The 27,594-nt window shown below is 38.6% G+C and overlaps 1 protein-coding gene across 7 annotated transcripts in view; it reads left to right on the top strand.

Moving 5' to 3' along the window:
- Window positions 1–27,594, top strand: part of SCAPER (S-phase cyclin A associated protein in the ER) — a 215,008-nt gene that overhangs the window by 165,813 nt on the left and 21,601 nt on the right. For 6 of the 7 annotated variants that reach the window (XM_069026155.1, XM_069026153.1, XM_069026154.1 and 3 more), the window contains 4 exons: window positions 5,983–6,106; window positions 11,796–12,025; window positions 15,508–15,663; window positions 25,002–25,239. In XM_069026155.1, coding sequence (XP_068882256.1) covers window positions 5,983–6,106; window positions 11,796–12,025; window positions 15,508–15,663; window positions 25,002–25,239 — 748 coding nt within the window. Of the gene's footprint in view, window positions 1–5,982; window positions 6,107–11,795; window positions 12,026–15,507; window positions 15,664–25,001; window positions 25,240–25,635; window positions 25,872–27,594 lie in introns of all 7 variants that reach the window. The other variant, XR_011154270.1, reaches the window with a different exon arrangement.

Below are 27,594 nucleotides of genomic sequence, written 5' to 3'. Positions count from 1 at the left end.
GAGAGGAATGTTCTGTGCAGAATCTGCGCCTCAACTGTCCAATAGTTCCAGAGGGTGGGACCTTCTCTGAGCAGTTTAAACCAGGCACAAGCCATGTTCGTGGGTATTGGTATGGTCTCACTGAAAGGATTTAAGAAATTTTTCACACACAGAGTGATTGAGGGAGGTTCAAAACCAAAGCACAATCATAGAATGTATTTAATTCTTTAAATGAGGAAGAAAGTTCAGATCACATTTCTCATTTGATTTTGAAACGAGTTTGAAGTTGCTTTTCTTTCTTTTGTGCAAATATCATTTACATCCTGATTTCTTGAACTTTGAATCCAGTGAACCAGCAGTTTTCTCTGTTTAAAGACAAAGCAAAGCCCTGTGGAGAGAAGTTGAATTAAGAACTTTCATGAATTGCCCTCCAGTCTTCCCCCAGCCAAATATGCTTTTCTGAAGGACGCCACTGTACTTCAGACTGTTTGTGGGTTCTTGGAACGTTTAACCATTTGTACTCATCTTAAATTGGGAATTTGTCTGTTGCTTTGTGATGAGGATAAGCTATCTACAAGTAGGTGAGGAGATTACATGGGCTATTATCTACATCTCTCTTTCTCCAAAATCCTGGCAGTATGGTGCAGCTCAACTTTAATCCTATGTCTACAAGATAAAGCTTTATTATCAGAAGATTTGACAATATGCCTGTTGTTTTGTACCACTGTCCAGCTCAGTAGTTAGGAGCAGCAGGACAGGAAATGCTGGGAGGAAGAAATAACATTTATGAGACAGATGATACATTTGGTGTTGGGGCAATTTTTCTCCCCTTCAAATAAATCACTGGAAAAGGGAAAGAAAAAGCAGTGGGTCATAGCAAGTTTTATTTTTGGTGTTAGCATAAAAATTAATGTCCAGCCGCATTATTTCCTTAAAGCAGCATTTTGTAGTTTTCCAGAATTTGTCCACTTCTCCACAAAACAGTCAGCAGAATTTGTAAAGGTTTCAGAGCTCTACAGTATTTTTCTTACACTTGTACTGAAAAGCAAATGGGAGCTGCACAGCAAAACGATTTAATGCCTTAAGATGAAGACCAGGAGATGAGTCTCATCCCCTGAGTTGCCTTGCAATGTGCAGCTCATTTACCCGCTTTGTGCCGCGACATGTTGGTAACAAACCTGCTAACAAATGAGGCTTGTAGGGTTTGTTTAATTAACATTTGGGAAATGCTTTGACTTCCTTGAGTGAGAAGTATTTTAAAAATTGGCAGTAGCTGTGTAAGGAACAAAGTTGGACTTCTGCTACAAGCTAAGATAGGATTGAAGTCAAGTTTTATGTATCTTCTATTTTCATACAGTTTCTTGCATCATTTATTTAAAGCAAATATTATCAGGGCAAAAAAGCTCAAACCATAATTACATACATAAAAAGAAGAAATTAGTGCCTCCATAATATTTTGTGTAGCATTGATACAAATGACTTTTATCACTAAGAACTATTTTGAACTAAGAGCTGATTTTATAGCTTGTTCTCTGTAACTTTTACTTGGGGTTATGAGCATACACTTCTTAAGCTGCAGTGTTGCTGTTAATGCATTTTTATAGGATTGTTCACAAACAAACTTTTTTTACATAAAATGCAGAACAAGCTTTCTTATTTTCCTCTGAGGTAGAGAAACATAAATTTCTTAACATATTAGAAACAGATTAATTGAAAACTAGCAATTGGTACAAGGACATAAAGACACTCTAAAGAGAATGAACACTGTGCAAGTTCAATATCTGAAACCTGCAGCATCTGTCTCTTCCTGTGACCTATTCCTGCTGTCTGGTTTAGCTGGATTTTGGGCTCAGAGCTCAAGAATAAAGCAGCATTGCCCTCGTGTGCAATAAAGGAACAACAATTTGGTTGTTGAAAGCAGCTCTGTGAAATGTTATGAAACTTTCAGATTTAAAGCCAGGTCTTGCATTAAATGATTGATAAGCCAGGGGCTGGAGAATTTTGGTAGAAGAATTTCAAATTCTGTCATACCTGTAAATATTGGGGTAAATTAATTGTTTGTTGTGTGTCATTCAACAGTTTATTTGTAAGTGCAGCAGCATTTCAGAGTGAAACTCCAGTCTGGTTTTAGAAGTGTCTTGAAGCATAATTGATGCTGAATTTTATTTTCTCTCTATTAATTGCATCTAGACTTTGGCTGAAGCCCTTTTTTTAATTGGATGTCCTTAAATAATGTAAATGACAGACAAAGCAGTAATTATGAATCTCTGAGGGTTCCTGATTGTATAAAAGACTGCATGATAGTAAGAGCCTGTATGGTCTTCAAGAGTTAAAATTGGTATTTTTAACCTTAAAATCAGGGGGGTTTTATAGTTGTTTCAATCCGTATTCTTACCTTGATGGTTCCTTACCCATTCCACTCTACAGCCATTCTGTGCATCATTTTTCAGTAATATTTCACCTCCCACTTCTTTGCAACCCAGCAGGTAATTACCAATATTGATCATGTTCCCCATCAGAGTGCTGCATGATATTCAAACTGGTTAAAAATTAGCCGTTTTCTACTGAATTAACACATCCTAAATTTGATAATGTTTAGTTTTATATTATTGCACTGCCAAATTGAACATTCAGGGTTATTCATTGATAATCAAAGTACATTTATTTATAACGTCAGAAGTTGGAAGAGTCTGGAAAAGCTTTACACTTCAAACAGGTGAATTGTTCTATGTTGATGATGCCCTAATTTTTGTAAAGCAAAAGTTGAGTTCTTTTCTCTGTATCCTGGTGCACTATCACGGATTAGTTTTCCATGGTTGCATACTGTAGATGCCTCAATATTTTTAATTAAAGTTTGTCAACTTGTTTACATCAGGCAAATTGAGGAGATGAAGATGTTGCTAACATTTAAAAAAAAATCACATGCAGACATATGAACTGTTGAGATCTAGCTTGATTAAAATGAATCCTCTTCCTTCATACTCATGTAAAATAAATATAATATACCGATTCGTATTTTTGTCTAGTTTAAAGACAGATTTCTTTTTTGGCTCAAAGCTTGTGTACCATAAGGAGTGTTTTTTGTAATTGGATTGACTCTGGAGGAAAGCCTTGCATCCGAGGGCAGCCTGGCTGTGGGGTGGAGTGAACGTGCTGGCGGCCAGAGCTGGAAAGCTGATTTGTGGGTGTGATACAAAGTTTAGAGCAACATCGGTAATCAATAACCACCTGCTTTACAGAGCTTCCTGCTTCAGGCCTTCAGCTGGCCTTGGGATCTCTGAAGATAACAGCTTTGGAATTAAGAGCAGTTAAGAGCTTCCAAAAGAGAAGAAAATGATGGGAAATGCGTTGGGTTTTTCGTCCCGGCGAGTTTAACGTGTGGTTAAATAAAGTTGTGGCTCTGCCGTTCACAGCCCCTCGCTTGTCTCGGCAGCCTTGTGCAGAAATGGTGACAGTTGACAGCTGTTGTTCCCTTAATAAGATTAAAGAAATTAGTTGTGCTGTCTCTAATCTGCCATTTAACACTGTGAACCACCTGGGGACACTTCTGTGCCGACACTCCCCGTGCTGAATTCCAGTCAGGCCGTGGAACCAAGGCAGAGCTGAGCGTGTGCCGTGATCAGAATGTGTTCAGACGAGCTGCTGCTAGGAAGCGATGGTATCAATTAAATGAACCCTCTTTATTGTTGTGAAAAATTAATTTGACATCCATTTGCTTACAGCACCTTTTCAAACGCATTATCAGAGTCTCTGAAAACACCAGTACTCTTTGTGACATGAGGTTCAGTTGGGAAATACAAAAGCATGATGCATTCTTACAGTGGAATTTGGTCTTTATATAAAGTGGGAAGTTTTTGTGTTTTCAAGTGTAAAATAAATGATCCTCTTAGGAATTAGGAATCCCATATATCAAAAAGCATTTATTGCAGTGAATTAGGTAAATCACCTCAGAACTCTGAAAAGCTGTCAAAATTAACCTACAAGTTCATATTTGGCACTTCGGATGAATTACAATGTTTATATTTAAATAGAATTGATCTTTATTTTAGAATCGCTGATAAAATGACAGAAGCTGATTTAAAGTATCTTCTCAACAGAAAATAGAGACTGCCAATATAGTTTCTTCTCTTTTCCCCTCTAGAAACACCTACACAAGGGAATAATCTTCATGAAAGGTAGAAGTAGGTGACTAATGAAAATATTTTTCAGCATTACTGAGGGAAGGGAACTAAATCCCTTTATATAGTCAGGAGAGGAAAAGAGAATAGTGTTGCAAGGCAGATTTTTAAAAATGCATGTGAAGCATTTTTATTAATTATCTATAGGTGTTATCCTTGTAGGGTAAAAATTAGGTGAAATAGATGAAAATTAACCTGCCTTTGGTCAGTAAGTAATTATTTAATATTGTTTCCTTATCGTGTAAATTGCAGATTGAAACCGATTTAATGAGGCAGTAGAGTAAAATTAATTACCAGTACAGTTAAATTAATATAACTGGAAATATGGTGGTACTCAGAAAAGTAGGAAAAGTATAAATGTTCATTCACTTCTTTTCTAAATTCTCCAGATGAAGAGAAGATAATCCAGCCATACTAATGAAAAAAATTTTACTCCACTTTTTCTGGCCTCTGAGCATTTCCAGCTTTCCTTAGCTTGAGAAATACAATGTATGTATGTAAGAGGCCTCTTTTTAAGCTCTGGAGCCAGGCTAAGTGACCAGATGCCTCAGCAATGAACCCAGCATCAGTAAAGGCACAGGCCTTATTGTGTAAATAATTTTGTTGTTTCAAAAAATATTTTAGTAGAAAAATAAAGTGTTAAACTCAGCTCCAGAAGTATGTTGAATTAGTCTGCAGCTTGTTCTGTTAAATACCAGCTTTGATGATTTCAGTGCAGTAACTTGGTGTTTGTTGCAGTCCCACTTTTGTATGACCTTTCAGCAGTGCTCATAATTTATTTTCTTCTTTGGAGCTTATTTGAACTTAGTCACATTTTTTTCACATGTTGAGAAAAACCCAACAAAATAAAAGTTCTTTTCCTTTTGGTTTGCTTTAGACAAACAACTTGAATGTCCAGCCATCTGTATTTATTATTGGCTATATTTATGATGCATTTGTGTTGTGTGTCTGTGCATGTTTGTGTAGTAACAGTGATGGCTTTTGTAGTAAGCAAAGCTCAAGAAACAAATTTTTTGTTTATTCTGAAATAGGGTTCTCTTTGGTAAGATTAATCTTCTCTGTGAGAATATTCCCTAGGACTGGTCCCAGCTTCCCTGCAAGTCCTGTTTTGAGAAGAACACTTTAATTGGAGCAGGTGGAAATCACTGCATGTGATGCAGAGAACAGTTGTGCATGTGCTTGTGATTTCATGCTCTTTCCACTGCGGAGCTTCCCACTGCAGTCACCTCTTCCCCAGCCATAGGTGTAGCTCAGCCGATGCTGCTGGAGCTGTACATTAGCACTGGAGGCTCTGTGCAGGAGTGGGTGACAATGTGGCACTAGAATTTCTGGGCCAGGCCTTTCACCTGCTGGGGTTTGCCAGTTCCTTGGTCATCCCTATTCCTTGTGTTGGAGCACAGGCACTGCCGGGAGCTTCTCTCTAAAGCTGGCCTTGCTGTCCTGGGAGTTGCTGTCAAATACTTCGCGCAGGCTCTTGAAGGTCCTGCCAGGAAAGAGTTCATTGTGTGCCATAGCTGTAAGCCACACAAAAAAAGTACTACCTATCCAAATGATGAAATTGGCTGATATTCTATATCAGTTTTGGTAAGAGTTTTGAATACAGAAGAGTCCAGTACCCATAGAGTGTGTGGCTTCTGTTAAGTATGGCTTTACTGTTTTGAAGTTATTTAATTGATTTCATTTCAGATATTAATTCTGTTTGGAATCCCAAGTTGAAGAAAATAAATATGAATTCCTGCAAGATTTTTGATGTGCTGCCATTTATTTGTTTTTGATTTATGGAAGAAAGTAAAATTCTAATTTTTCTTCCCCTCTGATTTTTTAGGTCACTGTGCAGTACAGTAAATGTTTACAGCCTCACCTGCAGCAGCTGCATAGAAAACTGCACCTATGTTCTCTTTAGTAATAAGATCACTTTTCTGATGGACCTGTTGATACAGCAATTTACGGTAGGTACAATAACTTTTCTAATTTTGAAATTTTTGCATGCTTCACAAACATGTTCTAGTATTTAGAGTATAAGAACACCAGGAGGTAAATAAGAATAAAGGCTTGAAAGAATAAAATTCATTTGTTGTTTGTATTTGATGGCTGTATCTACAATACTCTATAGAAATGGATGTATTTGCTTCTACTAATAAATTCTGCAAAAGCATGCGTACCAGGAACTCTATTGAGTGGATCTTGTTCTATCTTTAGCATTTTTTGAGGCTGTTTTCTTTAATTTACCCTATAGGAATATATAAAGTATAGACTATAATGAGTTGTCTTTGTTTGATTCTTACTTGTTTCAGTGTCAGGAATCTAAGTCAGGTCAATACATTGCCAGAGTTTGATTTTCTGCAGTGCTTAAATAGGGCTCTTTAGCAATGAAAGTTTTAATTTTCCAATGTTTCATTTAATTTGAAGTGTCATTAAATATTTTATTTGAAAACTCATTTTTAATTCATAGTGACCTGCTCATCATAAGATATTTAGTCTTGGTTTTCTACTTATAAATTGTGTGTATGTATTTTCATGAGCCAAGCAGTTTGTTAATTGAAAAGTGATGTACATACTTTTAATAATTTAAGTGATGCTGTTAGAATCAACAAGCCATAGGACTGTTGATGAACACTTTAAAAAGCTAGTCCGAGGGTCCTTGACACAAAGAAAACCCAAATGCAACCTGTGCATTCTCCTTTGAGCAGCTGCCATCTCATTGTTCCTCAGCAGATCTTTCCAAGAGGATTGCCGGTATTAGGTTTCAGCCGTGCTCAGTGAAAGGTGCGTGCGCAGTGCCGCCAGTGCTGGCTCTGCGGGGCCAGCGGGGCAGGGCTCGAGGGAATTACACACGGAGGAAATCCTTCAGCACCTCACCAGTGAGAAGGTTCACTTTGCTGCCAAACCTCTTCCCTGCTCACAGTGCAGTGCTGGAGAACGACCTGTACTCTCCCTGAAGGAATACAGAGGGTATTTCTTAGGCAGAGTTGGCCACCTAGAGCTCAGAGATACTAGAGAAGGAAAATTTACTGCACTTAGAGCTCTTTTCAGTCTGTTGCCAAATACTACCCTTGAGTTGCAGCAAAACTGTAGTTAAAGCTTAATGTTTCCCATGATCCACAGTGGACTTTTCTTTCCTATACAGAAAGTCTCTTATGTTCTCTTTTGCAGAATTTGCCCTTAAACTGGGATATCTTCATAGTTCCATGAAGTGCATATTTGAGTACAAAACCCAAAAACAGTGCTGCTTTTCTAACCCTGATTTTTCTCTCTTGAAAATATAATAAATCAGATCAAGTTTGAATTTTTCTTTTTTTTACAAAAAAGAAATGTACAAACAGAGAGTAGCTCCAAATACCAAAATACTAAAATATACCCCCAGAGACTTCTAACTGCCTCCGCTTTTCCTGGTTGGATGAGCTGTGTGATGCAGCCTTTGCCCATGTTGTGTATTTCCACTTACTGTTGGAAAATAAAGCCCAAGTAATACCAGGAGTAATAAATGAGAATGTATATTTGCAAGGTTTTAACAAATTATTAAACAAGTACACCGATATTTGCTGAATACAGCAACAGTACTGTTTTGAGAAGCATTTCAATAAAATCTTGAATACATCCAGTATGAACCTTATTTCCAACTAGTTTCATGTGGATTTAGTTTTACTTTGGGGGTTTTTTTGTGTGTGTGACATCCAGTCTGTCCAGGTTAATAGTTTGAAGTGTCCTGTTTAGACCTTTCTTTACCTCCTGCCTAAAGGGACTGGTAGGAAACCTTCTGTAGACTGACTTACCATGTTACCTTCCTTAGCCTCCTTAGCTCAGGTAATGCCTAAGCCGGTGTCTGTTGAGGACAGCAGGGGTGTTTCCTGATTTCCATGATTAATGGATGAAACCTTCCCACCTACATTCATACAAGTCTTGTGCTGGAGTGTAGCTTCATTTGTTACTGCTGTCTCTGCTCTTCCTTGTCCACTGTAGCCAGAAGTTGCAAAATAATTGCAGCTTTTCTAGTTGCCTATTTTGGAAGGTTTCACACTGACAAAACCAAATAATTAGTGGAGCTGTAAGCACGTAAGGATAGTTTCGTATTTTGGGGGTTTCTAGTCAAGTGACAGCTGTCATGTCCTTTCCACAAAGATATCTGAGAAGCCATACATATAAACCATAACTGACTGTGTGATATCATGACAGATCACTGTGATTATTTTTTAAGGCAATCTTTAAATGTGTAGTATCTGAAAATTCTAAGACATCATTAGTGAATGTGCAATGAACATTAAGTGAAGTACCAATCAAACAAATGTAGGCATCAAAACCCAGTTGTTTCTTACTTTTTTCGTCTGCAAAATACAGTGCTTAAATTTGGACCGTATTTTAGGTAAGTCACCTAAGAAATTTTACTGGGTTTAAGTTAATCTGGCTATCTAATCAGAGGAAAGTAATTTTTCTCCTCCATTTCTTGCCTGGAATGTGCTGCCATTTAATTTGGGTTCTTCAGAATGATAATATACATCCTATTGCAGTTTCTTAACCATTTGTGGTCAGCTTTTTCAGTCTTCTGTGCTGCATCAAATAAGGCAGCTCCATGTTTGCACTGATGATGGCAAGAACTGTGAAATCCAAGGCACGTCTGTGCTGCTTGGTGGTCCTAGTCCATTTTGAAATTACATCTGTCTCTATAGTGTTCAGCTGTGTGTCACTTAGGAACTGTGTTCCCTTAGTCCCTAATAACAAGCCCATGTGGAGACCAGTAAATCTTGAAAACAGGGCTGGAGTAGAAGAGGTAATGACATGCTGAAGTGTTTAGGGGTAGGGAATCTAACATTGGAACCTTCACCTGCACCATCTCAAGCCCATGCACTTCCTGGGCCATTTCCGTTTCTTGGGTTCACTAGTTACTACATAGAACATCTGACATCCCAGTGATACTTCTGAAGTATATTTTTCAGAGTGTTTTTGAGGCAAGCCCAATGACTAGAAATGCAAAAAGCACAAAATCACCATTGGTAATGGGACAATGATATTAAATAATTGACCAGATAAAGAGAAATTGTATGCTTCTAAAGGTCTGAAGTCTTTCCATTTAGGTTTACCAACTCTACATTTAAAATTCTTCATGGCTGTGGAGGACTATGCCTTTTATAAAATAAAAATATGAATGAGTTGTCAGTGCTGTACCTCTACGTTTCTAACTGGAAATTGGTGGTTTTTGTTAGCACAGAAAGAGAACGTGCTCTGATCTGCAGAGGTATTTTGGTGACATGAGTCAGAACAGAGTAGCATTTTCAGCTATATTAAATGTGTGCCTAAGTGCTTTACTGGATTGGGGCCATATTGTGCAGCATCTTACAGGATTAAGCCCAAGATGCTGGGCAGAGCTGAAGAGCTGATGCACAAGCATGGGAACCCCTCCACAGGGGGGATTCTCTGAGGAACAGCGTATCACTTGTATGGAGACTGTACCATGCTGAGAGTCAGCTCACCAGAGAGTTCCAATTCTAGAACTGACTTAGAAAGTAGGAGTCTTGGTTAGGCCCAGCGTAGTCAGCCATCAGAAAAGCTAAAATAACATTGAGATGTTGGATGTGTCAAATATTTGGACAGTAGTTACATATTTCCTGATTTTCCATTGTGATTTTAAATTGTTTTATACCAATTACTCAACAAATCAGTTTAAATGTGTAATCACACCTGTAGATTTGTGTCATATAAACTGTTAAACCTATTAAACCTCAGGAATGTGGAATGTTGTAACATTTACTTATCCAAAGCCCACATTCAACCCAGTTTCTCTGAATATCATTGACTCCTTGTGTATCAACACAAAGAAACAAGAGCTTGAACGCTTTCATAATTACACTATTAAATCTTAAGATTTCCTACTCCTTGCTTGATATAATAATCAACAAGCAGGCACACCAATTAATTTTGAACATAAATCTCAACACACTTTCCCACTATCCCATTAATTACTTCTTTGGTAAAAGAGCTGATCTGTTGTCACTCATTTGAGTTAGTATAAAAGGAAAATCTTCAAGGAATTAAGTTCAAATTTACCCATTTTCTGTAAAGAAGTATTTCCTTCTATCTCTTGTTTGACAAACACTCCGTAAAAATTCACATTTGTTCACACTTTATATTAGCACACACACACACTTCCCCAAAAAATTGAACATGACAAGCTCTGCAACAAATGACTCTAATAAGTGCCAGATCTATTTATTTTACAAATTCGGGGGAGCAGTTTGATTTTAAAGCATGATCTTTGATAGCTAAGGACTATATACTTAGAATATATATTTCATCTATGTACATTGAACTAGAAGGCAAAAAAAAATACCCACTCATAGTACTGTTCATTACAGCAAATGGAAGGCTCTGCTGCAAGATACTATTCAGTCTTTTAAGAAATAGCATATATAATTTTTATCTAAGGTGAAAAAGCAGTAAGCAGCATTTGTTAGCAATTTTTAAAACTTAATGTGCCAAGTACAAAGTCACCACATTTAAGTTGATTTACACATTGCAAAGTTTAATCCATCTGTTTCAGTGAGCAATTGGTATCATTAGGCATGAATTATTTTAGTCAACAAATGCTATTGGAGCAACGTAGTATTGTTTTTCTTATTGAACTTGAATAAGCAGCTAAAGACTTCTCACTTGCTCTCTTGGCTTGTCACCAGAAACAGACCATTACAATGAGTTTTAAGTACCAGCACAAGGCTCAGACCTAATGAATAATAAAGAAATGTGCATGTTGTTCTTTGTCACCAAGTGTTACCAAATCCCTCCTGATACCTATACGGGGAGGAATGGTTTTCTCTGGCCTCGCTTGCATATACTGAGTGTAAATGATTTTAACCTGGAACGAAAATGACATTTCAGCCAATATTGATCCCTAATGTCTATGTCAAGCCTCGGGCTGTGGCAGAGCAGAGGCTCCACAGAGGTCTGTGGGGTGTGGGCCCAGCAGCATCAGCCATGGGGATGGTGGGGATGTTCCCAGGAGCCCCGAGCCCTGACTGCTGCCAGTGTCTGCCTCGAGCACTGCAGGACTTCAGACACACTCCACTTACTGTTTGATTGTAATGGGGCAGGATTTCAGCTGGGTAAAATACCTTGGACTGCAGAAATGGAAAAATAAATTAATTTTTTAAAAATTATACTCTACGTGAGGACTTCCTTCCAGATCTGTATCCTGCATATAGATTTGTCTTCAGATTTACATGTTGTACAGCTCAACTTCACCTTTTTAGGAGTGGGCTCTATTTTAATGATTTGGAAAAATGAGATTCCTCTGAGGTCTGTTCAGAGAGAACTGGCTGTTGTGCTTCTGATGTGATGGACAAGTGCAGTGGTCACTGGTGATGTTTTATGCATAAGAACACAATCATACTAATGACATACTTTGCTGCTATCAGGCTTCCTTAGTTCTCAGACACTGCATTCTTATGACTTGATTTATTCTGGTCCAGCTTGGATTATATGCTTTACCTTATCTTGTACCTGAAATGGTTTAATGCCCATCAGCACTGCTAGAATGTTATTTTATTATTACTTTTGGTGTACGCCCATGCAAATTTGTAAATGTTTCTCTACAAACTTTGGTTAGTTTTACTGAATTCTAGTTGTTTGTGTTTTTTTCTCTTTGCTTAGGTTAGTGTTCCAGATGACCATAATGCTACTGCAGGCAGAAGTGTAAATAAGCAGGTATTTGAAGGTTTAACAACAGGACTTCTGAGGGTAACTGCTGTGATTTTCAGATGTCTAATCTCCAGCTTCCCAGATGGAAACAGCCACTCTACTGCACTGAAGATATTACAGGAAGTAAAAAGTAAATCCTCACAAGTGGAAGCCTTCAGCAGCAGAGTCCAAGACCTAATCAGGTTTAAAAAAATAATGAAATGTTTCTAAGTATTCTTTATGAGAGGGAAAGCAAATTGCATTGATTAAAGAGAGGAACAAACTGCTTTAACTCGTAATGCAGTAAGAATAGTGTGTGGGTAGTCAAGAAGACTATTGAAATACTATATTCTCAATCAAAAATGTTCTTCAAAAAACTGCAGACACAGAAATACAAAAACACAAGAATCTTTTATTTTGGACTTGTTTTTTTGTGTCCTTTCCATTAATTTTCTCTCCTGATTATCTAGGAGCCAGCTTCCATATTTTTATTATTTTCTCTCAGTTCTCTATGCCAGCTGTGTGTGCCCATTGCATGTGGTCTCTCATATCATATGTGTATTCTTATAAGCTTGTCATAAAATACACACTTGCTATTATAAAGATCACCCAGTCATTCCTATAATCTGATCTTACCATGTAGCTGCATTTTAATAGCTGAGCCTGAACATAAATAGTTATTAGTGTGTCTTCAGTCCTCTGAAGAAATGAAATTCTTCTTTATATGCTACTGAAAATGTGTCACAGTGGGCCTTCAGACTTTTCAAAGTTTGGTGTGATGCTGATGGAGACAAAGAGGACAGCTGGAGGAGGAAAGCAAAACAAATAGTTGTCATAGATACCAGTGACCTCTAAACTTTCATGTTCTCATGTAACTCTCCTTCTCCCCAAACAGGTTTTGATAGAGTGTGAAATTTCAGGGTGTTGTATTCTGTCCATTTATGAATGGGAGGGTGGGAGGTCTTTGCTGAACAGACATCTGACACTGACTGGGCCAAGCACAGGCATACCCTGAAGATAAGGAGAGACATGAGAATCCAACCAGGTCCCTCACCTGAGGCACTTTAGGGGATCTGGTTATAAATGGGGAATGAAAGGCATGATGACAAGGTAATAGTGCAATTAGGAAAAAAAAGAGAGAGGGCATTTTAAACCAGTCAAAAACAGACAAATTCTGTCATTAATGGGAATCTTTCACCTTCAGTTCATTGTATTGTATGTCATGGGGAGTTGATTAAGTGAGAATTTTAGGAAGATGGGGGAAGAAAGAGGAACACTGAATTTTTTTTTTGTTGTTTGGGACTGTTAAACCTGATGCATAAACACCAATTATCTGTGTGCTGTCTGGGTATCAAAAGGGTAGCCAGGTTATTTCAGCTGTACTCCTGTGGGTAAAAGAAGATGGAGGCAATAGATTAGAGAGCTTTGACATTCCAGTTCTCTGTATGCTCAATTCCTCAAGGAAAGGAGTGCTCTATGCATCTTCTTCTTGTCTCCAGATGCCAGTGAAGAATAGTCCCAGCAGACTGAAAGCTCATCCATTTCCCCTCTGCCAGAGAGCAGCTGCTTTGTACTCAGGTGTGGGTGTAAAGGAGGGGGACAGTGCACACAGTTTGCAGGTGTCAGTCACACTGTAGAGATGCTCCTAGGGAAGAGAATATCAGTGATAAAGGTTGTGCCTTTTTGAGAGTCACTATCTATCAGTATTAGCTCTATTTTATTTAGTTCTTCCTCTCCCCTCCTATTTCTCAGAGCTATTTCCAGCGCTCAGCATTTCTCTGTGACTGTGATGTATCTAACACACAGCTATGTTCCTGGAATTATTCCACTAATGCAGGAAAACTTGTTTATCACCTGCATGATCAAATAGATTGCTTAGATCAAAATCTGCAAGAAACTTAATGCTGGTAACCTTTCATGTTGCAAAATAGAACAGACAAATTTACCTGCACAATGAGTGTGCAATTAATAACCTTTGTGCATCTTTAAGTATTTTTAACTGCTGTACTTCAGCAACTTTTAAAATCTTCTGTGCTGCAGTTCGACTTCTAGCTTTATATCCAGTGTAATTTTATTCTTAATTCCTTCACTTCTTCCAAAAACTTTGTGTCAGTAGGTTGGATGTTGACAGAAGGTCTCACTTCTAACCCTGAAGATAAATCTGTCTTTGAGCAACAACAGTGTCTGAAAAGGACAAGGTTTTCTTCCCTAATGTCAAAACTCGCTGCTTTTTCAAAATCAGACAAAACTGTAGGACATGTTGTGAGGGAATAGTTATTTTTAATAAATAGTTGTACAGCTTTGTGAGAAGCATTATCTAATCAATAGTTTTTATTTACTAGAATCAATATTATTTAATAATGTTCCCTGCTGAGTCAAATCAGGGTGGTCTAGACATGATGTAAACTTAGAGCCAATGGTGTTCCCTTCTCAAGGAGCCTCTAAGAGCCATCTCTGCCAACTGGACTTGAGGAGCAAGTAGAGCAGCTGGTAGGACAGTGATCTTCAGACAGTCGGTGTAGGAACAGTGGATCATTTGTTGGTGTCTGAAGGCAATTGCTTTCCCATGTCTTTTAAGTGAGTTGGAGGCACAGGATTAAACAGTAGTTCTTCTGATTTTGACAAGAGGTTTCTCCCACTTCATAAGAGTGGAGGAAAATACGAAGAAAATTAGAGGGCAGAGAAAGGGAGCTGATTGCAGTGGGACGTTTATGTCCATGAAGAGAGTTGATCTCACCTAAGTCAGCAGTATGGTGGTTGAGATGGGCTGAAGTCTGAGAAGCTGGATGTTTGTGGTAGAAAAGGAAAGTAGGGGAAGTGAGGTGATATCAGCAAAGTGACATGGAAAAAATACAGCTGCGCACAGTTTAAGTGGAGTTGGTAATGATCAAAGTATGAGAGAACCTATTGTGGACAGAGGGATCTTGGTACAAGATTTTTTGGCATAGGTTTCCAAGCTATTAAAGTTCAAAGAAGGAACTTCAGAATTGTGATCTGAGGGTCAGCAATGATGATCTGGTCAACCCTAGTAAAAAAGGAGTTTTCAGTTAAAAAAAAAAGTCACTACATGATTTTCTCTATATTGAATATGATTGAGTCCTGAGGAGATTTTTTGATCTTGATCCTTCTATACTGATGGTAGAATGTTGTTCACATTCTATTAGTGCCTGAGATGTTGCATATGTATTTATAAGAGGGGAACAAAGCCCAACAATTGGGCAGTGGTTGCTATGATGTATGTATTGCAGTAAAACAATATCTGGGTAACATCATTGTCTTCTGGAATTAGTGTGTTCTACAGAGTTTACCTCTTCATGCTAAAAAGAAGTTGTACTGTTCCAGAACTATCAAAATTATTACAAATCATTAACTATGGCAAGATTCCATTGTCCTTCTAGCAGTGTGCTAAAATAAACATTTACACTCATCTTTCTTGTACAGTATAATACAAATTATCTTACAACAGACAGATCTCTTAACAAAAACTACTGATAGCCACAGAGAGCCAGATCTGAAGTTACTGTAATTGGAATTGTTTTATTGAACCCTTTCAGAAAGAGTGTTTAAGTAATCACAACCTGCTTTTTGAGTGGTTTGATAGCAGAGAAGCAAAAATTACTTCTTCCACAAAGTTACCAAAACTGATGTGGAACTATTTTGTAATACACTTTTCCTCTCTTTGTAGTTACGTGGTGAACATAGGATTGGTGGACAAGCTGTGTTGCTGTTTCCTGTCTGTTCAAGGCCCTGTTGATGAGAACCCCAAAATAGCAAGTTTTCTACAGAATGCCACGGCAGTGTTGCATGGAATTTGCCAGCTGTGTTTTGCTGTCAGTGGAAGGTGGGTGCACTGGGTCTGTCAGCTCAGAACATGTTGGTCAGGCAGTGGCATCCTGCTGAGGCTGCCAACCAGAACTAGCCCACTATGGGACACACAGGAATAGCTGGGAAAGAAGCAGTGCAGGAGACCCACTCTGCTCGCCCTCTCACCAGCAAACTGTAATTGGTTACCTGCACCGAGGCTTGATTATTTTCAGTTATTTATCAGAATTGCAAACTTCACCTCCTTTACTCATCATTCCACACAGGGTTTTATCAGTGATTGTTTTAAGTGTCCAGTCCCAAGGACTTCAAGAGGTATTTTATTATCAGCTAAAATAAACTCTTAATTGATTTGTCTCTAGAGCAGCCTAATTCAGCTCTTGTTCTTTAAAATACCACCATCAGTAAGGGAGTTCTGTTTTCTATAAAGAAAGCTAGATTACTAGATTTGTCAGGGAAATTTCTAATGCAAAATGCTTATTGTTGTAACCTAACCAAGGTTGTGGGAAGTGTGCATGAGGCAAGTGCCTGCCAGCAAATCTGGACTTCTGTGGTCTACAGTGTCGGACAGCCTGACACTCGTGTGAGTCAGAATTTCAGAGCTTTGGGCTGCACTTACTAGAACCTACCACCGTTACTGTTACACATTTCATGAAAAATCAAGTCTGGCAGAACTTTACAATGCATTCCTGAAGGGTAAAATGATGCTAGGGTTGAAAAACTAGAGCTAATAAAACATAGGATAAGAAACAAAGCTGTAGGTAAGAGCTTGTTGCTGGTAGCCAGGGACACAGACACATGGAAAAAGAACTGCAAGAAATATGAGCCCAAAGAGACCATCCCAACTTACTGAAATTTCCTTTTCTGAAAGCTGCCAACTTGGCATTTTAAATTGCAGGAGAGCACTGCCAGAAGTCAAATACTCACTAAATAAAATAATAAAAAAATCACCCCTCTGTTAGTGGAATACTAGTTCTAGCTCAGAGTGAGTAATACAATATTTGCAATTTCTGTTGCAGGCACACACTTCACCAAAATATCAGAGATCTTTGCACCCCAAAATAGTATAGCACTGCACAAGTACATCCTTCAAGAACATCTGTTCTTTGTAGCAGCAGAATAATTTTGGAGGGTTGAGTGTTTTTCTTCCCAGTTACACCAAGAAGTATCTGATCCCACCACCTCCATGAACAGCAACACTTTGGATTTTCTCCAAAGATGCTGGTTGTTCGTGATTTCCAGGTTAGATTGTTCATTTGAGCATGAAAAGAAATGAGAGGAATGAACTTGGAGATTTCAAAACTGTTGTCTTTCAGATCAAAAGCTTTGATGTAACTGATTAGAAGGGCAGTTTAAATCACATCTTTCATCACCTGAGCCTACTCTCATTTAAGCAGTGAATGCAAAGTGTAATTCTGTCATGTTATAGAAGTCCTCAGTGTTTGAGGTGATTTAAATGGAAAAAGGTACTGCCAAACAGAGATTAAGGTGGCAGAAACAGAGCTCAAATTTATTGAATTCTTAAATATGTCACACTACAGTAATACATGATGTGTGATACCTGATCTGCAGCACAAAAGGTGGCCCCTCTGTGAGAAATACAGATGCCTCTTTCATTCCTGGTAAATGCTGGTAGGAGGCAATGCAGCCTTTGCAGTCAGCTTTCTCATTCTCCAGCTCAGCTGATACATGCTTGAGCACCAAACCAACCTGCCTGTTACACCCCTCTGTACTCCCAGTCACCAACCACTCTGATCCGTAAACTTCTGAAGTTGTTACTGAAATTTGAAAAGCCCACTAAGTATTACAAGTGCTCTGACACTGTAGCATGAAAAGAAGTTTTGCCAAATTAATGGCAGGCTTTCACCATTGTTGCAAGAGCACTTTTGAAATGTTCTTTTGGTATATCCTCCTGTATATGATGGTTCCAGGTTGGAAACTACTTTATGCACCTTGATGGTAATGGGGGGATGGGGACACAAAATTAATCTAATTTTTTGGGTAGAACTTTTTCAGTCTGTTATCTGTCATGTAAAAAGTTGTCATTCCATATTAAATTCCTGAGAGTACTTTCACAGAGTGCTGTCTGTTCTGCATACAGATCTCGGCATGCAGCATTCAGTGGCATGGTGGGAAGCTGACACAGGACAGTAAATATTGGGTGGAGGACCAGGACCACCTCAGGGCTCAAACCAGCCGAGCACAACAATGAAATCCTTTATGAGCTGTGGGATCCTTCTCCTGTGCCTTCAGACCCCAGCAGGTTGTTAGGAACTGTACTGCAACTGTAATCTGCCATATCCCCAGAGGGCCAGAAATTATTGTTTAAATAGTTATTGTTTAAAACTCAAGTTTTAAACAATTAAAAGATTCTGTCCTGTGGATACAAAGTACATTGGGCCATTTCTGGAGCTCTGAGGTAGGAAGAGCTGTCAATCTAGACTTTCCGGTCTTCCTCAAAAGCACATGTCATAAAACTCCCAAATTCAGCAGAATATTTCTAAACCAAGCTCTGAATTGATATCCAGTGTGTATTTGGACAGTTACTTCATGGAAAACAGTTCTGTAGGCAGTGAAGAGATGTCAGTCAAGTCCCTCTGCACGGACCTCTAGGTCAGGCAAGGTGTCACAACAATAATGATTATTAGAGAATAGCCTCAAATAACTTTTATATATATATATATATATATATATATATATATATATATATATATATATATATATCAACATTATGTATTAAATGAGGTCTATGGTTGATATAATGTAGACAGTAAAATTTTAAGGCACGAGTGAAGAGGCTTCTTTTACTACTCTGGTAGACTTGTGGGAAAAAAAAAGTCCAAAATCATGGAGTTAGATACAGTAAAGAAAAGTCTTACTAATGTAGAAACATAAATTGGAGGATTTTCAATTTTAAAATCATAAAATGTTATTGAAATAAGGGAATCTATTCTGATCATACGTTATAAACATCCTATTATAAGAGAGGGATTTTCTTTCCGTTAATGATCAAGGTCTTTAAAGAAGGTTTAACTTTGATATTGATCTTACTTCTCAAATTATCATTTTTGATACTGGCTAATAAATGCTTGATTGATTCTTTTAATTGAAATTTTGCTGTGGATGGAATAGGACATTTTCCAAACACAGTGGAATACATATAAAAGATCAATTGTTGAAAACCTTAATAATTTGTTACCCTGTTTCAAGCTTGTTTTGATACTTTATCCTCTTCTGTTACACAGTGAGAATCATTGCGGGTGACTTGAGACCTCCAACTGGAAGTCCCATTTTTCTGATGCTGTATTGCATCTATAGCTGGCAGTGGAGATGAGAGCTCCTTCCTCCCTGATGAGCTGAAAAAAAAAGGTGTATGAGAGCTGAAAACAGGGCATTGTCCCTTATTGTACGTAGTGAGAAATCATAAAATGCAGCACGTCTGAATATTGATTTCTCTCTGCTGAGCAGATGAACCTGACATTTGATACTTAGGCTTGAAAATTGTGGCCCTGGTAATGCTTAACTGGTTTTTGCTCACCATTAAGAGTAACAGTAGCCAGAATTGAAAACAGAGACATTTTTATTAACCTGAAATAAAGCAAAATATTAGATACACTTTATATGGAATAACAGTGGCTCATGTGGCCATATAAATCTCTTGAAATTTGTGTCAAATTCCAGATGTCCAGTAGCAATGTTCAAGATGATAGCCCTGTTTTCCAGAGGGTGTTATTGTAAATATGAGCGATCCAAGGCCTATTTTGGGCCCTCAGGTCCTGGCTACACATATGGAATGTGCTTGGCTTGTACCCACAGGACAGAAAACAATGAGCAAGCTTGGAATGCAAGGAGCATTAATAAAGGTATGGCCCTGCTGCCCCAGCTCAGCCTTCCCTAAAAGCAGGAGGGAAGACTAAGTAAGAATCTCCATGTCAGGTCCTTCATCAGCATAGCAAAGGTTTTGTTTATGTTCCTGTCTTTTCCTGTATTGCCCAGTGTTCATCAAGTCTAGATCCCTTTTTTTCCTATTTCTCTGGAAGTAAAATTGCTGTCCTAGAGGTTTAGTTAGTGCTCTATGGGGGGCTAGAGTTAATGCCTTGTTCCACTTTTTGCCCATGAGTATGAATGAATAAATTCATGCTAACACAGAGTTAATGCAAAGAATAGGAGGAAACCAAGGGCAGTACTGCAGTGTAAGGGTCAGTCACTAAGGCAGAATGTTCTCCCCAGGAGCAGTGGAGTGGAGAGCAATAACACAGATACAGGGAGGATAGTGCATTGTGCATAAGGGCAATATTGCAAATAATAGTCTCTCAAATTATGTGGGTTCTTGGGATACCAGCTGTTTAAAAATTTTGCTGTTTTCCCAGTTTAAGAAATCCCTTCAAGCTTCCTTGTTTTCCCAGGAAAATACAGTGTCAGAGCAGTGCAGTAACTAAGCTGTTGCTGTTATATGTTATCTCAAACCAGTGGTGGAATATATATAAATGTGTGTCAGCAGCTGATGAAGTTGTGGGTTACAAGCTGCAGTGGATGAAAGCTGCAGATGCAGGGTTTGATCCAGGGAAACGGAGCCTGTCATGTCACAGATCCACAAGGAAGTGGGCTGGTGTTTCTCAGTTTTATTACAGTAATTAAGATAATGTCTGTTTTGGCTGCTGGATGGTGAATCAGCTGCAAGTCTGTCTGAACCTTGGTTGTGCTTCTCACCACTTCCAAGGGACAGCAGCTCCAGCAAGCACTGTAAACTAACTCCAACTTGTGTCTGAAAATACTGAAAGGTTTCACTTCATCGCTTCCGTGCAGCACTGCAGTCCCTGGCTTGACAGTGTGAATTGTAGCAAGGTCTGACAGGTGCTAAATTCTTCTTTGCTCTTCTTTTATTATTATTTTGCCACTTTATTTTGACATCTCTTTCTAAATAAAGTAATTTAGAAGCAAAAAGTACTGATGATAGTTTTTAAATCCTAATAATAAAAAACCCCAACAGATTATATTCTAAGCCTCTTGGAAACTCATGTTTCTATTTCACTCCATGTTTTTAATCAGGAGTATATATTTCAAATAAACAAACATTATAATGTATACCCTTAGAGAGGCTTGTCTGCTTGTTAGCTCAGCCTGTTTTTAAAACAATATATTTTCAGATATAAACAGTTCGCTCATATTGAAGCTTGGAGAAATTGTAGTTTTATACTGTTCTGCAGAGTATGCTGTTTCTTATCAAGCTGTATTGAAGTCCTGTTTTTAATAAATAATGGTGTATTTTAAGCAATGAAGTACCACTGTTTAGTATCTTTCTTTCCTGTGGTGGTTAGATCCACATTTTTAAATTCTTGAACCCTTTTACCCTTTTTATAAGTCATAGACCACATACCAACTCCTGAGACCCCATGATGGCCAAGCTGAAAATCACAGTGGCAACCCATAATGAAAATTCTGTGCATTTCATTAAACCTTTTTCTGTTTTTTTTAAGATCCTGCAGGTTGTTTGACTGTAATGTAAATATTTGTCTGTTTTTCTGTGTTTATATTTAACACATAATTATAGAGACTAGTAAAGTTTGAAAGCCTGTTTATTTTCCCAGCTATATCAGCCAGTGTCAAAAATCCAGGGAGTCTTGCTTCCCTTCAGGGATTAATTGAAGGAGTTTCGTCCATGGGGACTATTTTACTTTTGCAGCTGTTACAGACTTAAACTTTTTTTAAATAGTGAATTATGAGGACGTGCAGCTATAGAAATCTCATCTCTTAACTTCAGTTATGTAAAGTCTGGATTTCTGCTGTGACATTGTCATCTTAAATTATGAAGGTTTTTAAGGGTTTTTGCTTCAGTCTGTTCCAACAGCACTGAATTTTCATTTGGCTTACTTTTTGAAGTGAAGTAAAAATCTGCTAAATGTATAAAATCCAGTGTTGTGCAGACTTGACAAAAATCACTCAGAGCAGTAGATGCAGAAGTTCATGCTTTATTTTCCATCATCTCATACAGACTTTTTTCTGTTTTAAAGCCCACAGCAAGTACAAATAACTTCTTTTACCTCCTTACTGTAAACATTTAGGCTTAAAGTGATGTAACCAATAGTTCAACTCAACAGGAGCCAGTGGCCTGTTCATATACATATTAACTGTAGTATAGGCAACATCCAAAAGAAATTATTTCTGGAAGTTCCTTCAATCCATCAAATCTAGAAGACAGATTTTTAATTTCTATTTAACAGTTTTGTTCTGTAGTACAACTTCAAAATTTTTTGTTTTTTCTGTGAGAAAACTAATGCTTTCATTTAGAGTTGTTTTACAATTGACCTTTTAATGTACATTTTGATTCATTTTCTGCTCCAGAGCAGCACAAAATGGTAAAAGGATTTCATCCAGCAGTGTAAGCTTTCTCATATGGAATTGTTTAAAAATAATGATGGAGTGAGAGTTGAAAACAATCTAACTTTAACCTTTGGTAAAATTGGTCAATCTTCTCATTGCACAGAGCCAGAAGAAATTCTGTGAGTATCATATGCAGTAATTAATTTGGGGTTATCATTTGACTGTGAATGTATTTTTCTGTTCTGTACTGCTGAAAAAGCTAAGACTGAAATTAGGAAATACTAGTTGGCAAGAGGAGCTGTGCTTTCATGTGATCCTGTGGCAATAAACGTTCTAGTTAGTCAAGTGTAACTAAGTGATGGTTAGCACATTTTGGCTACTGCATCCTGCAAAATAAATCCTTGGACATCAGAAGGCATTTTGAAGTGAGGAATACTGGGGTGTCCAGAGACACACAAAGCAGAGCTGTGCACATGGTGGTCCCAGAGCTGTCAGCTCTCCCTCGTCTCGCAGCCATCCAGTTCGTGCCTCCCTTGCAGCCAGGTTGATGTGCCAACAGGACTTGGAACTTTGCAGCAGGGATCTGCCTAAAGGCACAGCTGGCACGGCCAGGTGATGGCTCAGGAAGTGTCTCTGCTCACTCTGTTCACACACACTCACTTAAAGACCACAGAGCTTCAAAATGAAGATTTGGGACATGGATTCCAGGCAGAGGGAGAGGAAAGCCATGCCATAAATTGTGCAGTGTAGCCCCACCCAAACACACTTAAAACTCTAGTATTTTTTTGGTTTTTTATTCTTTATGGAGTAAATCTTAGGGTCTTAAAGAAAACAGACACAACTATGTTGTTTTTGTTCTTACTGTGTTTTACTAAAGATCTGATTCTTCTCTCAGAGACTTGTGGCCTACTTATGCAGTCTGGAGTGGTTTTCGTACAGCACAGGTATCCCTGAGGTAGGACTGGGACATTGATCCTGGAGGTAGCAGCAGAGGGTACAGTACTGAATAGCTTTTTCAGTAGCATTGAATATTCAGAGACTTTAAATAGAAGTAACTCAGAAATGATACCTATAAATGCTAATTTCAGATGAGATCACTCCTTACATGATCTGAGCAACTGCTTTGTAAAGATGTGAGGGGACAGTGGTGGAAACAGATGAGTGCCAGTTGAGCAAGTTGTTTTCAGCCCAAATACTGATCCTGCCATATTCACCTGAGCTCAGGGCTCCTCTGGGACTTGGGGGATGCAGGTTCATTATCCTGCTCTGCTTTTTTCTCTCCCTTTGGTCCAAGGAAGCAGTGAAGCTGTTAACAAATTCTCGTGGACAGACATTGGTTTGGGTGAGGTGGTGGTTTCTTACCTGCTTTATTTGCTTCACTAGGAAAAGTGAAAATGACAGAACAAGGCAATGATCGCCAAAACTTGGTAGTTGCTGAGCTCGTGGTTTGGTTTCTCCATTGAAGACATCTGTCTGTAATTGTAAAAAGCAGGATTAGTCAGCCTGCCTAGGATCTGTGTTGGAAATGTCACTGGAGCCAGTGTTTGTAACAGAGGGATGCAGGGTGCTCCTGATACAGAAGTGATTATTAAGGGCTGTTCTAGTCAAGGGAAAGCTCCTTACTGGTTCTGCTCAACAGGAGTATTCTGAGCCCTCTGAGTGTCGGGTTTTTGCTGTCTTAAACTGAGGTCTTCTGATTTACAGATTATTTTAGAAAATGGTCCTGGCTTTCACTCCCATTTCCTTTGCTTTAAATGGTTACAAAAGGGAAAAATACCCTCATTTAAATTGTCCTTTTATAACGTTTTCTCATATAATCTGTCATATTTTCCTTTAGTTATAAAAAAGAATAATGTATACACTCAATCTTTGTAGTCTCTTTTGATATTGATATTTCCTTTTTTTTTTTTTTAAAGATGGAAACATAGTACATGAGATAAAAACCAGACCTTGATGTAGCTTATATTCATTGTTACTGTTTGCTGTATTTTATTATTTTATTGTTTCCTTTGATTACCAGTATTGACCAGATGTGTTTCCAAAATGAAATTCAGGTAATTTATGTGATGGGTTTGAATTAGAACTCAGAGAATATAAAACTTGCTGTATTATTTTGGGGCTTGACTTTGTACTTGCCTACCCTCCACACATTATTTAGCCTCCAGGGTAGTGATATTCTGAGTCTTCCTTAGTAGTTGTCCTGCATCATCTTCTGGATTGTTAATAATGTGAAAAAACATGAGTAGTACAAATCATGGAGGGATTATGTTAAGTGCTTTTGAAAGTCTGGATGTGAGAATGGAAAGGGCAGTCCTGAGTTATTTGCCTGTCTGTGCTGATATCCTAGATAACCAAAAACGTTCTCCGTTATTTTATGTGCATACCTAAAAGATGGCAAAGAAAGCCAATTTCTGTGTGCAAGAGCTGTGCTGGTTTTGTACTTATTTGTGCTTTGCTGCCCTACTGCAGTGTCCCATAACAGCATCTGACTGAAGTAAGAAGTACTAGTGTGTTTTCCTACTGCTGCACCACTTCATTCTTAAATTCCTGCAGAACCATTTGATTAAGGTCATCTGTTCCCAGTAACTTATTTCACTACTTAGGTAGGCAGTTTGTTCCAGTGCCTGCAGCCCATCACTGCGGCAGGAGAGGCTCCAGGGAGTTCTCCCACTGCTGCTGGCTGCTATTGCAAGCAGGAAAGGTTGAGAGCAGGCTACTGACCTGAGGGCATGGAGCCCCTACATGCTTCCAGAGTGCCCCCAGACTTCATGCTGGTATCAAGAGCTCGGGCACCAAGATATGAAGCAAGATAGTGAACAATACAGCTGCACTGCAGTTAAAGAGAGCATGAGACGGTGCCCTAATTACTGAAATTCTGGAAATGCTGTGGTTTCCTGGCACATTAGGCATCAGGTTTTCCCTTGTTCTCAGTTCACTGTTTCTCTGACATTTGGCTCTCTGGACGCGCTGCCTCCCAGGCGAGCGTTCCCGCCGAGCGCTGCTCCCCTCTCAGCCGGCTCAATGTTTCTTTGGCAGATCCTGGAACATATTTGACAACACACGTCAGGACCCCACAGGACTAACAGCAGCTCTTCAGGCCACAGATCTGGTTGGAGTCCTGCACATGCTGTACTGTGTTCTTTTCCATGGCACCATCTCAGATCCAAACACAGCCAGTCCTAAAGACAGCTATGCTGCCAACACAGTCCAGGTTGCCATTCAGAGTTTACGTTTCTTCAATAGTTTTGCTGTTCTTGACCTGCCTGCCTTCCAGGTAACAGATGTTTTAAAATTTTTTGTAGTGGGAAAATGTTAATTATTGATTATATCTTTGGACTGAGTTTTGTCTTTAAGATCTTAGTTAATTGAAGGAATTTTCAATTTCAATTAAATGTTAGGTTTTGTGCATAAAATTTGTAACTGTTGTTATGTCTACCATATAGCTGTGGCTGATGAATTTAACCAAAAAGTGAAAATTTAGAATACATTACATGCTGAATCCAATCCATTATGTCTTCTAACTAATTTTTTACTTTTTTCTGGCATAATGCTTTTTATGTTTAATAAGCCCAAAAAGTGTAAAAAGAAAAATCTTAGTCAAAAGCACAAAAGAACTTTTTCTTAAGTGAAAGGATTTGCTTGTATCATAACCACATTTTACATTTTCCAGTGCTTTCAGGGGCCGCTTGCGTTAAGATTGTGCAGCTGAAACTGATACCATTTTTTTACCAAGTAAAATTTTGTTGACCAAAAATTGGAAATGCAAGTTTTCATAATTTCTGTTAAAGAAAAAAATCCAAAATACTGCATTTTGAGTCCTGAGAAGGACTGCTTACCTTTGTCTGTGAACAGAGTTCAAGTGTAAATGAATCATTTTTGCCACACGAATACTGGTATATTTCTCAGGTAAGTTGGTAAAGTTGTATTGTTAATATAAACCACCTGCCAGAAAGCATTGCTTTGGAAACACATTTAGCAGCATCAGTCTTACACAAGTCAACAGAACAAGTTTCTTTTTCATTTAATGTGTAATTTGTGTATGTTGTACCACACTCTCCATCTGAAATGCATTAAACTCAGCGAGAGCTTTTCACAAGTGAAGAATTTAGTGTGGCTCCTTCAGTTCATGTTTCTTGCCTTGGATTTTCAGTGCATTTGGTACTAATCTGTAACAACAGCAGCGAATTCTGTGTACAGCAGTGTTCATCTGTATGGCTGCAGCTGCAGGACCCAGTCCAGCCTGGGTCTCTTTACAGGGACAGAAGCAGGATATTTATTGGAGTTTCATTGCAGACACTACTGACTCCCATTTTTTTCTGTAAGTCAAAGTGGTTCCCTCCTACACATCATTCAGCACCTCTTGGTTTGAGACTGGCTGTTTCTAGGTTGTTGTAGGTATAACAGGTGTATGCCAAAGTCAGGCTTGAACTGGGACAGGTACAGCTTGCAGGGGAGCTATAGCAAATCACACTGGCTGGAGGGCTGCTCCCTGATATCCCAAAAAAACACTGTTATCCTTAAAACACCATCTTCTGCTTACCCTGTCTGTATTTATCCCTCTGCCGACACCGTTATATCTCAGCATTTATAATAAACAGTCAGCATTAACTTCCAAATCCCATGGTCTGTGTTAGTTTGTTCTACCTAAAATGGTGCAAGTTAGTAATTATTGCATGAAGAGTGGCCAAAACCCCACCAGTGTGAATTACTTCCCTCAGTTCATCAGCATTGGGCTCTGCTCAGGAGGTATCCACTCAGCTGTTTGCTGAATTGTAGGCATCGTGTTGTTTGTGATGGACAGGCACCCTGGGGTAGCCTCAGCAACTCTCCATTTCAGTGCATTAATGTGATTTGTTTCTGTAATGTTAAAAATAACATACACCTGAGGCAGTTTGCTGGACATTCTGACCCTGTGGGCCATAGCAGGCTGGCAGACAGCAGGAGGAAAAGCCTAATTTATGTACTGTGTGATCATTATCTCTAAGGAATATTTTTATCACAAATTAGTAGGGCTATAGAGTAGGGGGTTCTGATTAACAGAAGAGGTCTGGTATTCTCGAGTTTGTATTAGCACAGATGGCTCATGGGTATATATTTCATTTAATTTGACAGTCTAAACAATTGAAAGATGGTAGTGAGGAACAGCACAGGGTCCTGAGCTGATTCTAATTCTGGCTAAAAAGGAAGCATAGTTTCCTTGAAAAATTAGTTTAACTTTTATACACAAACTCAGGTGCCCTTTGACCTGTTGTTATCAGGGAAGGTTAAACCCAGAGTGCTGGGTCACAGCATGCATGGACAATGCTAATTAAATAAGGATGGACCTGAGAACATGGCATTTACATGACATAAAGCAGTAAATGGTGGCTGTATTGGGCATTAAATTTTGAAAATATACTGCCTTACCAAAATGCTTGAAGTTCAAGATCGAAAGTATCCACAGCTGAGCCTGGTTTCATTGTCAAGGATTCTACTTTGGCTGGGTATATTTGGAGTTCAGTAAGACTAAACTATGCCACAGCCTGGGATTTATGTATATGTACTTACCACAGGCTACAAGGTAGAAAATGAAGAAAACTCTGAAATGAAAGAGATTTTCTCGGGCTTGCATTGCTGTTTCATTAGAGTT

This window comes from Aphelocoma coerulescens, chromosome 10 (genome assembly GCF_041296385.1).
Source record: "Aphelocoma coerulescens isolate FSJ_1873_10779 chromosome 10, UR_Acoe_1.0, whole genome shotgun sequence".
NCBI classification, from domain to species: domain Eukaryota; kingdom Metazoa; phylum Chordata; class Aves; order Passeriformes; family Corvidae; genus Aphelocoma; species Aphelocoma coerulescens.
The sequence above is the reverse complement of the archived record's forward strand: the minus strand, read 5'-3'. Positions and strand labels throughout refer to the sequence as shown.